The sequence below is a fragment of the Centruroides vittatus genome, unplaced genomic scaffold (genome assembly GCF_030686945.1).
Source record: "Centruroides vittatus isolate TY-2023 unplaced genomic scaffold, ASM3068694v2 contig_19, whole genome shotgun sequence".
NCBI lineage: Eukaryota > Metazoa > Arthropoda > Arachnida > Scorpiones > Buthidae > Centruroides > Centruroides vittatus.
The window spans coordinates 4,905,619-4,919,973 of NW_027121169.1; the positions used below are offsets into that span (position 1 = coordinate 4,905,619).

Consider the following 14,355-nt stretch of genomic DNA (forward strand, 5'->3'; position numbering starts at 1 on the left):
CAGGAACCACGTGTAATGATCTCTATCGATATGCCCGAACATGGCCGCTGCCGCATAGAATCACGGGAGCGTGTCCTGACCTTCTTATACAGACCTTGCGGCACCATAGTTACTAGTACTGCCATCTTGCGTAAAGTCTGCAAACCATGACGTCCGACTACGGTCGTCTCCAGTAGGGTTAAACACGCGATACGAGAGCGGAGAGAGCGACGCGACTTCCGATCATCGCGCGATCGCCATTTCGGTTAATGTTACTTATGGCAGCGAACATGGCGGCCGTTAACACTGTTTGTGCTCCCGACTGACCTCCCGGAAAGGAGCCGCCGGCAGACCGCCATGTGCCAAACGTCACTAGTTATTGAACAAAGTAAAAAAAGGGGAAAAACGTCTACTAAAGGCAATTTTAACGGCAAGCGACGCGACTCCCGATCGCGATAGCGAGGCCGACTTAGCGGAGAGAGCGACGCGCCTCCCTATCATCGCGCGATCACCGGAAGAAAGTATGATAACTTTTTTTTATTTTTCGTCTCCGGTCCAAAAGTAGGGTATTGTTGAACTCGTCTCGGTCCCCTCAGTTCAGATATATACTCAAAGTCCCGAAATTCCATAGATAGTAATCTATAGTATCATCTACAGATATTTTACATAATTTTTTTAATTTCTTCGGATCCTCTCATTACAAACCTTAGATCACTTGGTATTAAGAAAAAAACTCCGTTTAACCGATAACGTTTTAAAATTACTAAAAGCACCGAGCGTGAACATAGTACAAGATGAATCCGAGTCAAACTCCAAATGTGATTCCGATATGTAAATTTTTAGTTGATACGATATCTAAGTAAAAAATTTTTATTGTAAAAATGAATTGGACTAGCCTACATACTTGAGTCCTGCTAGAATCGTCTCGCGACCCACTGTGGGTCGTGAGACGATTCTGTGGACGAGACATGTGGGTTTTCTCGACCCACATTTCGTGTCCACTGATCCGCCGCGGCGGCTCACTGGACACGAAATGTTAATAAGTAGTGCAATCTTTCCGAAAATTTTCGAAATCTGTCTAATAATTTTGTAATTTATCTGCTTTTTTTAAATAGCGCACAAATTAAATTTTATTAAATTTTGAGAAGTATGAACCATTTCTTGTAAAGTTTACAATATTTTCTATAATATTTCGCTTAAATAGAGCAAGGACTGTAATATCAATGTAGAAAAAATAGCTTTAAGTAAAGATAATAATCAAATAAGTTCAAGTAACAAATCATATAATTGTCGAGTGTAATATGTAAATTTTTAAAATTATTTCAACAATAAAAATTCTTTTTAAAAATAAAAAAAATAATGTTTATTTGTAGTAAAGGAAATGTATATTTTTAAACTCTGCACAGGGGCATATTTATATGATGACTAGCATGGGTTGGTCAGAGCAACAAGGGACGAAGCTTTACATATACATCAGAGCATAATTGAAGAAACACAAGGAAAAATAAAAAAGCCAGCAACGAGTTGCATAACATTCCCGGCCGTTATGAGACGTTATTAAAAATATAAGTTTTATATTATTAATCATATAAATAAAATTGTGTGTGGCGCCACCTATTACGAAATTTTGTTATAAAAAAACTTTTATATTATTAATTATTATAAAGTAACAAAAAATTTAATTTTTAGGAAAGAGATTTTTATTTTAAAAAAATCTTAAATGCTAATAGCGAGTAAAATTGTCATTAAGTCCGACCCTACTCGAGATATGACACGACCCCCTCTATCTCCCCACGCCCTCGAGCTTTAACCACCAAAATTTAGTAGCATCAATGTCCCTTATACACAAGCTACCGTGCCAAATTTCGTTTCTTAACAATGTCACGTAAACTAGCCACTAGTTTCTTCTTCTCAACACAGTTTATATGGAGATACTAGCCTTTTCGACTCTTTCTCCGCTAGACTGCATACTCTGGTCAAAGGAAACGACCGGTGCGAGTGACGTAGTTCTCTAGCTCCATCACGTGATGGCGGGGGATGGTGGTTGACAGAGGCTCATAAATAGAAAACAAAGTGCAAAGTTAGAAATCGTATTGGCAGCGTTCTTCTCTTTTGTCTAACTCTCTAACACATGGCGTAACACGTCTAGAATGAAGTTTCTAATTTGTTTTAATGAATATATGGTACAGTACATTGAAGCAATACGTTAAATATATGTCGAGAAACTAACCGCAGTGTCGTCTTTAGAACGTAAGGGGCCCTGGGCCAGGACCAAAAAAGGGCCCCCTTAAGGAAACAGAAACAATAGTATATTACAGACCTAGGGATGCATTATTTGTTTTCCCCCTTGGAGTATATACGATTTTTCACTTCCCTTGGCCAGGAAGTCGAATTTTCTTTCCGCGCAGCAGGAAGAAAGTACCGTTTTCGGCCGAAATGTGGTGAATAAGAAGTATCAAAAATGTTTTAGGTTTTCTTACTCTAAGAATTTAAAAAATTATTATTTTAAAAATTAAGTTACTATATTAATTATTGAGTTTTTAATTATAATCAAACTTTTTAATCAAACTTCAATTAAACTATTTCAGTTAACCTATTTTTTATTTGTAACTTTATTACTTTCGGATTAGGGGGCCTCCTACGGCCTGGGAGCTCTGGGCCATGGGCCCCGTAGCCGTAGGCCCTGCCCTAAAGACGGCACTGAACAACCACAATATAAATATAAATAGTTTTTAAATGTTCAGGACATCCGGAAACGTCATTTTTCGACGTTTCCAGGTGTCCTGAGCTCGAAAATGTAAAAATCTTAGTGTGTCATTTTTCGACTGATCACCATACTTTTCCTTTGTTACACTGTATATAACAACCCGTATTTTTTAAAACGTTTTGCAATATTTAATTTCTAAAAGCATAAAACATTGTTATATAAGTTTTAACTAAAACATCACAAACACTTCAAGCATCATAAACTTATAATTTTTAATAAATTTAAGAAGTTTATTTTTTCGTAAATTGCATAATATAAAATTTAAATAAACGTATAAATAAATAAAAATATTTACATCTGTTTCTTTAACAGATCTGTTTAATAAAATCGTTTGAATTAATTAATAAACATTATGTCAATTGACTGAAGTCGAGCAGATTCTGTCACTTCTTGTGAATGTGATTGTACGCATTTTTTTCCACGTTCGACTTCATTACGTCTATTGACATTAATATTAGTCTATGCCTGCACTCGAATGTTTTTACATTTTTTCATTAATATAAGAAATTGAGGACTATGAATATGCTCATGAAAATCCAAATGGTTCTCTACATTTTCTGCTCGTTCTGGCAATACTTCCTCGATGATTTCGTCTGCTGACTTTGCATAAGCCACTTTCTCCATTCTTCTATTCTCCTGATGTCTTTTCTTCCTAAAACGAATTTTATTGCAAACTACATTCATAGAAATTACAAAATACCTATCATAACTTGATTAAAGTAGAACTATAAAATAGCGTTAAGATGGCCCGAACAGTACTAGTACCACCATTCGGAGCGTCAAGCTCCATCCCTTAAATATACAGACCGAATAATTGAGGTTTAGGTTTTTTGGTTTTTTTTTTGGTTGGGATTTGTCAAGAGGTATGTCTCTCGAAAGGAGTTTCTATGTGAAACTTGCCCTTATTTAGCGTTACACACTTGAACAATATCCGAAAAACTCCACGTGGCCAGCTCATTGACCAATTTTCTGTGCTTTTATCCATTCTACCACTGGTGGGCTAGCGTTTAAGCAGTCCTGCAATGTGTATAATTAACAATTTGAAATGGTATGTAATATAGAATTGTACTGACGCCTCGAACTAGCTAATGAATAGCCGAAAAACTAGCCAACAATCATCAATAATTAACACCAAAATAATAAAAATACAAAGATATGGTAACATTTAATCGCATAGTAATTTTCCATTAACATTCATTGTGATTATATAAAAAAAAAACATATCGAATTAATATTGATTCACTTATCATACATTATAGAAGTTTTTCTTACCGTTTTTTACATATGATTAAGCATCCAACTATCAATGTAACAAGCGACACGGCACCAATTACGACTGTAATAACTTCAAAAAATAATAATAAACTGTTCAATTAAAGTTATAATTAATACATGGAAACGTCGTTATTAACATACCTAAATAAATTGGAAAAGTCTTCTCTGTAAAAAATAATGTAATAATTTTAAAGTTTGAAACTTTATTAAGAAATAAAATTTCAGAAATTTTCAAATACTCAAGCATATAGAAGTAGTGTGGGACCATTCTCCATTCTTAAGACATTTAATACTTCCTGTGGCATTTAATTCGTAGCCAAATTTGCAATTGAGTTGTAGCTCTTCTTCGTAAGAGTAATTTTTACTTCGATTCCAATTTTCCCATATTCCATTCAATACTTTGTTAGGAGAATCCTTGCATTGGATCCCTTTATAAAAAAAAGTTAATGTACATAAATGAAAGCAAAATGAATTCACAAAAGAAGTCTTTCTGAATAAGTTTCTTACGTTGACAATGAGGTAATGACGTTATTGCATTTGTCACTCCACAGTAAATATAACGATAGCCGTGTAGTTGGAATCCTTCGTTACAGTTAAATGATATATATTCCCCGTAATTTAAAAGAATATCTGTTGAGGTAATGTATCCATTCGGAAGAGTTAGTGATGAAAACATGCAGGTTTCTGCTATTAATTTAAACAAGAAAAGTTCTCTTGAAAACTTTTATATTATTATTTTAAAATTAATATTGCACCCTATTAATATTGCACCCTATTTGAGACTAATGCCATTGATTTCTCAAGTCAAATAAATGTTACTTTCCTTCTCATCCCTTTCCATGTGAGAGGCAATTATCTGCTTCTAGAATAAATCTTTTCATCCAGAGAAAGAATAATTTAAGTTACAATAATCAGGTTTATTAGCTACTTTATTCAATCCCACTGCATGTCTGTTCAATTGATTGAAATAGTACAACATTTTTACGTAAATTTTACGCTATTCTTTAGATACTTTTTTTTAAAAAAGTAAAGTTTTGCATTTTGCCATCCAATCTAACTGACTTCATATCTGACTTTTCTATAAAAGCAAATTAGCTTATCAGATTAATAGTAAATTTATCGATTATTACGTAATTTTGTGTAGAAATTTAATCTTATTTAAGTTTGTGCAATAACAATATTGTACAAACTTAAATAAGACTAGTAGTAACTGGTTGGTGTTTTCCAAATCTTAGACTTATCTATCCAACCCCCTGTCTGAGAAGAAAATTGAATAGTAAGTTGACCTACTTTGTGACATTTAAGACAGTTATTGGTATTAGAAAGAATAGTTTCAGAATGTAAATGGTGTAAGTAATTTCAAGTAAATGGCGTTAAATCTTTACGTAATATTAATATCAGTAGAGAGATTGAGGCCGGTTTTAAACGCGAAAACGTGTACGTCGGACGTTCAGTGCCACTTTCCTGTACGCCTAGAAGTTTGACAATGGTGTTTGGAGAGTCAGTGAAATCATGCTCGACATACCAAACGCCATTGTCAAACTTCTAGGCTTACAAGAAAGCGGCGCCGAACGTCCGACGTACACGTTTTTGCGTTTAAAACTTCGGCCTGAACTTCGCTAGTAATAGTGATGTTTGTGGCAGAAGGAATTCTAAGAAGCTTCAAGGTTTTTTACCTTTGCAGTCATTATTCTGTATACTATCTCACCGTCTTTAAACTGTGAGAGTCATATTTCACAGAATTTGTGCGGTGTCACAGTCCCAATTTCGACTTTTGGGAACCGACAAGAAGATGATGTCTCTGTCGCGTGCAGCTAGGATCACGGAGACGAGACCCCCACAGTACTTCGTCCAAGATAGTTTCTGGGTTGTTAAGAAATAAAATCAATTATAAACTAACTTTAAATATTTTTATATTATCACAAGTAAAAAGAAAATAATAATAAATTGGTATTTTGTTTTTGGTATGTACTTTTATTAAACTCCTATAATTTTTTGTATGTTTTAACTTGTGGTGTGGAATTCTGGAAAGTGCCGTGCGTGAGAAAAGGTCGCGCAGCACGGATCTACAGTTATCACGTATTCCTGTTCTTACTCATGTTTTCATTTAATGTTTTTTTGTTCCTATGCATTTTTGATCCTATAATCGTTCGTAAATTTTGTACATATTATTTAAAAATAATCTATAAATATTGTAATATTTTTCCTGTGATACAATAAGCAATTGTGCAATTTTCATAAAAAGATGAATTAGTTCTACTACATTTCATGTTAGCATGTTCTCTGGCTGGTTTAATTCTTGTCCTGTTTTCCCTACTTCATCTACACTCTTAAAATCTAATATACTATTTCTTAACTATCCTTTACATCTTAGAAATAATGATAACATAATATTCTGGAATTTTCAATTGACTTACAATCTTCAAGAATACAAAAGTAGAAAGAAAAATTAAACAAGTAATTGTAAATATGAAACAAAAACACCTACCTTGTTTTGAATAAACGTAGATTCCACATATTTTGAAATCATGCCATAAATTTTCTCTTACAGTAAACCTAATATTTTCTTTTGTATTATATGGTAATTTATACTCAAAGAGTATGGGATCTGAAATAATTAAAATATCAGGATGTCTGCAGTGTTGTATACGAGATAATTATTAATATAAAATACAAAACAGTAAGATATAAAACGAACTTATAGCACAGATTTTATTACACAACACGCAGAAATTGTTATATCATACAATCTTCAACGTAATCTCCTTCTATACCTGAGCACTTCTGCCGTTGTTTATATCACTTGTTAAATTAATTAATCCAGGAAACTATATTAATGTCTTTTGTCGCTAAATAGAACCGCATCACTTTAACTCACTTTCGCTTCAGAAAACAGATAATAGTCTACAGGAGCAAAATCAAGGATCTCAACTTTAAAGAGATTAGATAGCATTGTTCTGCCTTCCTATTTGTGTATTCTCTGACCGGGAAGGACCTATGAAAGTCGAACTTGCAGCTATAGTAAGTGCTTATTTTGAAGGACTTCTGTAAATATTTTACTGTGAATGTGATAAAAAGTTAATATTAAAAATTTAGTTTATTTTTGACTGTAAAGAATGTAATTAAAGAAGCACCTAATTAAATTACCTAGAATCATTAATGTCTAGAAATACCCGTTACAATTATTTTCGGGTTGTAAAGGAGTTTCAAAAGTCCACAGTAAGGTCTATATTTCTGACTAATAATCATTACTTAGCATTGATAAAACGTTGGAAACAATTTAAACACTATAAAAATGTCAACGTCAATTTTTTCTGAAGATTAAATATAGAAATTATCTATAATCTATGAAAAATATTATTTCAATATCAAATACAGTTTGAAAATTTTTTTACTGGTAACTTGTAACTTTTCTTTACAGTAAATCCTATTAATGCATCTCACAATAAAATTACCAACACGGAAACCAGATAAAACTTTGAGCGAATAAATTTCATGCCATGGATCCATATCCAGCTTTCAGAATAATTCTTGGTATGTTTTAATATGGAGAAAAATCAGATGTCCGTTATGGCTTTCTCATAATGGAATAAATTATCATTGTGAATATGATCTTTTAATGATAGTAATCATTCTACAATAAGACATCTAAGGGAATCATGATTGACACATCTTCGCATTCATGAAATTGTAAAAATATATTTTGAAAATAAAATCATTCACAAAATGGAATGAGCATTCAATGGTCGTGATTGAATTGAGAATTTGGATTGGGTTGATGGATAAGGCGAGGCAACAATTGGACAATTTGCCGAACATTGTGCTCCCGGGGAGGATTTTCCATGGAAAATTGAAGTGTTAGACACATTAAGAAAATTCTGAAAACTGTACGCAGCCAGCCCGTTGACGAGGCACGAACCCGAAACCAACTACCAATGTACCAATGTACTGTACCTCTTTTAGTGGTTTTATTCATTTGGCAAATTGATAATTTATAAAATCTGTTTTTGAAAAATGAGTATAATAGAAGTTCATTAATCCGGCACTTACGAAATCAGAGTTGTCTCTGATTATCAAAAATGCCAAGTTTCTGGAAGTTTTGTATTTTCGCGAAATTTGAAAAAATAGTTGCGATCTGAACATTACATGCATTGCTGTGAATTTTATTGCTATACGTTGCTGTATGATTATGACTTCTTAGCCACGCTGTTTAATCAGTTTGAAAAAGATACAGTGCGTAACTATATTGTGTTACAATTGATTGAAAAAACTGAAAAAACCGTTAATAAACACGTTATTTTATAATGACTCTTGTACATATAGACCGAAAATTTATTTTCCAGACATGTATTGTATTTCTGCCTGGTTTTTAGAGTGTCATTTGTCCAAATGCCTACCAATTGATGAAACACTAAAATGCCGGATTATTGTCCGACAATTCCTGAGTATCGGGTGTCGAATTAACGAACTTCTACCGTAACATTGCCTTCATCAATGAATTTGTTCTCATTACGACTAATCATAGTACAACTGTATGGGATGCATCACTTTCACTTTACAGGTAGAGTTAACGATATTAATGTTGACAATGAATATTTAAATCATTTTAAAAAATTAAAAAATATATAATAAGTTAAATTAGTCGTATTAAGCATTTGGATTATTTCGTTTAATTATTTAAGTAACTACTAAGACAGTATTTGTTATATATATAAGAAAAAATGAGAAAATAACGGTGTTTCGACTTACTACGTTCACAATCAGTTTTATATCGTTCATTGTACATTTGATTATTAACAGTTAAATTTACGACAGGACATCCGATGCTATTCCCGTTTTCTAGAAGACATTAAAATTATTAATGAAATAAATATTAATATTGTAACGATACTAAAAATTTACCTTCAAATATTATTCTAACACCAGTAAATGGTTTTCCGAATACTTTTACCTCCCAAGATTCATTATTTGTAGCTTCGACACATTGACCATTAAGGAATATTTCCTTTGTATCATTAAACACTTTCCATATCACAGTAGGAATTGATGTCGCTGAAATAAAATAAACTATCTGTTATAAGAAATCATACATATAAGATATCAAAAGCAATATTTTAATTGCAGTGTTGTTCAATTACCGGTCATTTTATTTAAATTTTAAAACAAAGACAGTTGCCCACTTGTTAACATTTTCTTCAATGTTAACAAGTGGGCATCTGTCTTGTTTTTAATATAATAAAAACAAGCCAAGATAAGAATAAGACATTAAATTTTATAAGCTGTACTGTCCAACAATCTCCATGTGATTTAAAATTATAAACCCTTGATATTCACTTGTATCAGGAATTAAATTTTCACCTGTGGATTTTTTTATGAAAGCTTGTACAAATTATATGGCACTGAAAAGGGGTTGAGAATTTACGTCACTCCCAATGCATATGTAAAAGAGAAAATTGAATTATAAATTGTACGTAGTTAAACCATTGCATATTTATTAGCTGTGGTAAATACTATACCTGACATAAACGATTATAGATTTAAACAAATAAGAAAACTAATTTTCATTTAGTTTATAAAGTGCTCACGAAAATATGGAGATAAAAATTTTGTTAGGGACAATTTCAACGCAAATAGATACCAGATGGTATGCTAGTCAATGACAAGTGTCAGTTGTGAATAAATACAAATGATTAACTTTTGGAGTAATAGAGCAGTGATTCTCAACAGGGAGGCCGCGGTTCCCTAGAGGTCCATGAGAAGTTTGCCGGGGGGCCGCCAAATTATGAAAAATTTCCTTTAGAATATAATAAAAAGAAAATTGATGTATAACCGAATATCGCATTGAAAAGTGAAAAAAAAAAGATAAAGTTTTCCTATTTAGTTTTTTTTTTATTTCTTATTTCTTCCTACATACATTTCTTACTACATACAACTTTGTTAGTACAGAAGAAGTAAATGCAAATATGCTACTTACACCGCAGTATTTACTTCTTTTATTCCAAAGCAATTCTAAGAAACTATCAATGCTTAGAATTTTAAAAATAATTAGGAAAAATAGTAGGCTTAGTAGTAGGCTTTGAAAATTTAAATATTTTTGCAAAAGATTTGCAAAATCTTTACGACAAGTTGTGGGTGTTTTAGTTTAGTTTTAGCATCAACATGTTTCTTATTTTATTTTTTGTTAAAAATTAATGAGTTTTCATGTTTAATTGTGAAGTTTGAATGTTATTTAAATAGATAATGAAATAATAAAGTTATGATTTACATTTGTTATATAAAAAATAAAGCAATAATAAAAAAAATCAATTTATTATAGATAATTTAACAAATATAAATTATTATTAAAGAAAATAGGGGTCACAAAAAGATTATGAAATATTTGGTGGGCCGCGAGTATAAAAAGGTTAAGAACCACTGTAATAGAGGATAATGAGAAATAAATATGGCGGAAATGAGTATAAATTTCTTATTGTATTTCAATAAGCTGTACAAAATAAACTACGAGTTATTATTGCTGATAAGACGACGTTTTAAATGCTCGTTAAGAAGTAAGATAAAAAGAAACCTGCTTACAGGCGTTCATTGAATACATTACATCTGATATTCCTTTTGGTTTAACTTCAAATTGTTAAAGTTTCCATTGACAGCGACGAGCAATGGCGACGAACGTTCATAGGCAAAGAGATAAAACTTTATTTCATCGAATTTATTTTATCGTGTTTGCGATTATGTAAAAGAATTAATTAAAAAGATTACATTAACCAATTAGATGGATTTTCATTCTTTCGAGCATGAGGAAGATTTTATTATTCTGGCGTTAGATACCGTACATACTAACATTTTATTGGCTGTCTGAAAAGGTAAGCCTTATGTCAGCGGAAAATATTCGATACGTCAGAATGTTTTTAGTATTGTGATTAGCAACATCTTGTGGCATTATTTCTATAGTAACTCCCACTCCTGCTATACACTTGCAATTAGAATCAAGACTTTAATCATAACGGTTTCAGCCATCAATTGCGGTCACGTTGAGATTAAGGCTCGAAAAAATCCTCACCGTTAGTTCTCCAGTATACTTCATATTATTAGTTTAATCAAACTATTGCAAGCTAAATACACCCTCGGCCGGAGAGTTTAGTGACTTTTTATAAATCCATTCCTGTAAAGCATTTAGGTCCTATAGAGAACAAATGTACTATTTATGAAACAGACCTCTGCCCTCTCTCCTTATCCACGTTTAAATCTCCGGACTTTAAAGTCAAGATAAAGCGATATTATCAATTAGAGTGCATTCTGAATATAATGAAAAGGGAAATGAACTTATTGGCGTTCGGTCCGATACCTCCAAATTGACTAAACATTTATTTTTTCGCGATTTATTTTGTGCCAGAAATCTTTGAATAATTGGAGAAATTCTAGAGATGATTACGATAAAAACTCACCGCAATATGGCATTTCTCCTTTCCAACTTCCATCTTCTTGACACTCTAACGTTTCATTTCCGAATAAGTAATAATTGCCTCTGGTGCAAATGTATTTGTTTTCGCTTATATTATAAATACCATTCTTAATTGTAATCGGTGGACATCCTACAATAAATATCATTTATTCATTCAAATTTAACTAAGTAATTTTTAGTAATTTATAATAAAGTTATTTAAATTATTTTGCGAAAAGTTAAAATAATTACTTACTCGAATGGTAATTATGCACTTTTCTACATATGAAAATTAAGTTTACTCCTGTAAATATTAATTGATAGTTAATTCCCTTCCACATTATAAGAATACACGTGCGTATATAAACATCTGTATAAAAATATAATTGATAAAATGAAATAAATAAACAAAAAGATGGCAAATTCTCGAACATCCTTATACTTTTCGACGAAAAACACTTTGATTTCATCAATCTTCCGGCAAATCACCGGCACCACATCCTCTGCTCTATATTTTTTATAGGTATGTCAAGTCAAATCTACAAGTTTTCTTCTATTAATTCGTAAAATTGCACTTCATATTTTATTTAAACATTTAATATAAGATTAAATGTATTTTAAATGAATAAATATAATTTATATAATTATTATTGTATATAACTATTTTATGTAAGTAATAATATTCTTAATCAAATGAGAAATCTTGGAAAAACTTTAAAAACACGTGTATCAATCGTTGTAATATAAATTAATTTTGTTTAACTAAAATACAGTAAAATTGAAGTTTATTAACCCGGCATCCGGAGTACCAGGTTATCTGGAATGCTATTATTCCTCGAATCAGAATTTGCATGGACACGTGGTGCACTAAAGGAACACCTAGATAGTGTTGCTTTACCTAGAGAGAACTCATGACTTGTTTTGTCATTGCACTTTGTCTGAAATTTACAAATATATTTATTTTTAATTTTAGTAAAAAATACGTTCCTTGGCTCAAATCCCTATTCCGATACAATGTCATTTTACTTGCGATGAACAAAATCACTCGTGCCCAAAAAATAAGCATGCCATGAATTTGGCTTATATCTTAGAAAATACTAATCAAAAGTAATTGAAATTCAACACAGATAGGGACATTGTATTCTTTATACAACAAAACAAAAAGTCAAAATATAATCCATATTACGACAAATTAAACACAAGAAAAAGTACAATGCCGAGAGCGATATGGCGTGCGAATGCCCGCTACATGCACAGCGATTACTTATGCTGGTTATGAATCTGTTTGTTAACGCATTTAAGTGCAAAATCCATTGTTGAATGAAAGCATCTTGGAGCTCCTGATGTGTTCTTGGTGGAGGCTGGCGAGTTACAGGCTCGTACCTCTAGAGCATTCTATGGAATTTAGATCCGGATATCTTGCTGGTCATTCTATAAGACAAATATTTTCACAATAAAGAAAGTCATTGATATACGCAATGTGCGTCAGCATAATGAAATCTGTACTCACAGCACCTCGTAAAAGTCTGAGTTGTGATTCCAAAATCTTGTTTCTGTACCTTTCTGTTTAGCCTTACAATATAGTTCTTTATTTCTTATAGTATTCTATATGGCGTTTTTGTCGAATTATCACTCTTAGTATCATACAGTAAAACGGTAATAAACTGTCCTGGTTAATTAAACCACAACAGAAACAATGTCATGCTATTGCTGCATTTATGGAGCCTGCTTATGGAGCCTGCATAACTTGTGTTTTTAATGGTACATTTATACACATCTTGAATACTTTTTATTATTTGGAAACGTTGACATAAATTTTCCATTGTTTATTTTTTTATTTTTATTTTTGTTGTATCAACAAAACAAAAAGTCAAAATATAATCCATATTACGACAAATTAAACACAAGAAAAAGTACAATGCCGAGAGCGATATGGCGTGCGAATGCCCGCTACATGCACAGCGATTACTTATGCTGGTTATAATCTGTTTGTTAACGCATTTAAGTGCAAAATCCATTGTTGAATGAAAGCATCTTGGAGCTCCTGATTTCATTCTGATTTCAATCAAATGGATCAATCAAACAGAGCATAGTATTTAGGCTATGAGAATATAAAAAATAATTATTTCGCATTTAATAGCATTTTACTCAATTCACAATTGAAACAGGAAATTTTTGTTAGATCCATTTCTTTATAACTTTGCACAGATTTAATTTAGCTGGAGAACAACTGCACAATTGCATTTTTCTCGAAATGCAATTGTGAAGTTATTGCAAATAAAAGTGAATGACAATATTTTTTTCACTTTTTACGGTTAAACATGTTATTACTTAATTATTTGGGTAATGAATTATGAAAATTAATAAGCTATATTAGGAATTTAAGCAAAAATAAATGCCATTTTTTATGTCCTTATCAGTGGCCGTTGTTCAGAGATTTAACTGTGTATGTATTTTCGATAGTTCTTTATGTATCACCTGATAATCCGAACAGTTTTCCACAGTAAAAATTAATTTGGATTATCGAAAATGCGACGCTAAAAATATACAATTTGTATGTATGTATTTGTTATGTTACAGTTAGGAATGGAACGAGTCGATATGAATGCATGAACACATCCATATGGATGCATTTACGGTAATGATTATTTATTTGGAAACGAAACATTAGAATGCCAAGATAATGGAAGTTGGAAAAGAGAAATGCCTTATTGTAGTAAGTTATAGATTACGAAATAATTACAATTAATTTAAGTATTATACGACTAATAATGTCATCGTTCCGATACCAGCAAGTAGAGAATTACAGATGCCAGGCGCTACCACGGATCTCACACTGCGGATTAACATGTTTAGATTATAGTAATAAGTATTAAAACTTTATTACGATAAAAGG

At 31.8% G+C, this 14,355-nt stretch overlaps 1 protein-coding gene across 2 annotated transcripts; it reads right to left on the reverse strand.

Moving 5' to 3' along the window:
• Positions 1-2,955: 2,955 nt before the first annotated feature.
• Positions 2,956-11,826, reverse strand: LOC136970199 (complement component receptor 1-like protein). Of its 2 annotated transcripts, none has more exons than XM_067264623.1 (9): positions 11,716-11,826; positions 11,464-11,610; positions 8,924-9,073; positions 8,771-8,860; positions 6,510-6,629; positions 4,529-4,708; positions 4,261-4,449; positions 4,019-4,186; positions 2,956-3,398 (listed from the first exon to the last, which is right to left on the reverse strand). In XM_067264623.1, exons 1-8 carry the CDS (start codon positions 11,798-11,800, stop codon positions 4,116-4,118), a joined length of 1,032 nt encoding a protein of 343 aa, XP_067120724.1. In that variant the 5' UTR covers positions 11,801-11,826; the 3' UTR covers positions 2,956-3,398; positions 4,019-4,115. The 2 variants fall into 2 exon arrangements, with proteins under 2 accessions (XP_067120724.1, XP_067120725.1); XM_067264624.1 differs by having other exon boundaries at positions 4,019-4,091; positions 4,163-4,449.
• Positions 11,827-14,355: the final 2,529 nt, after the last annotated feature.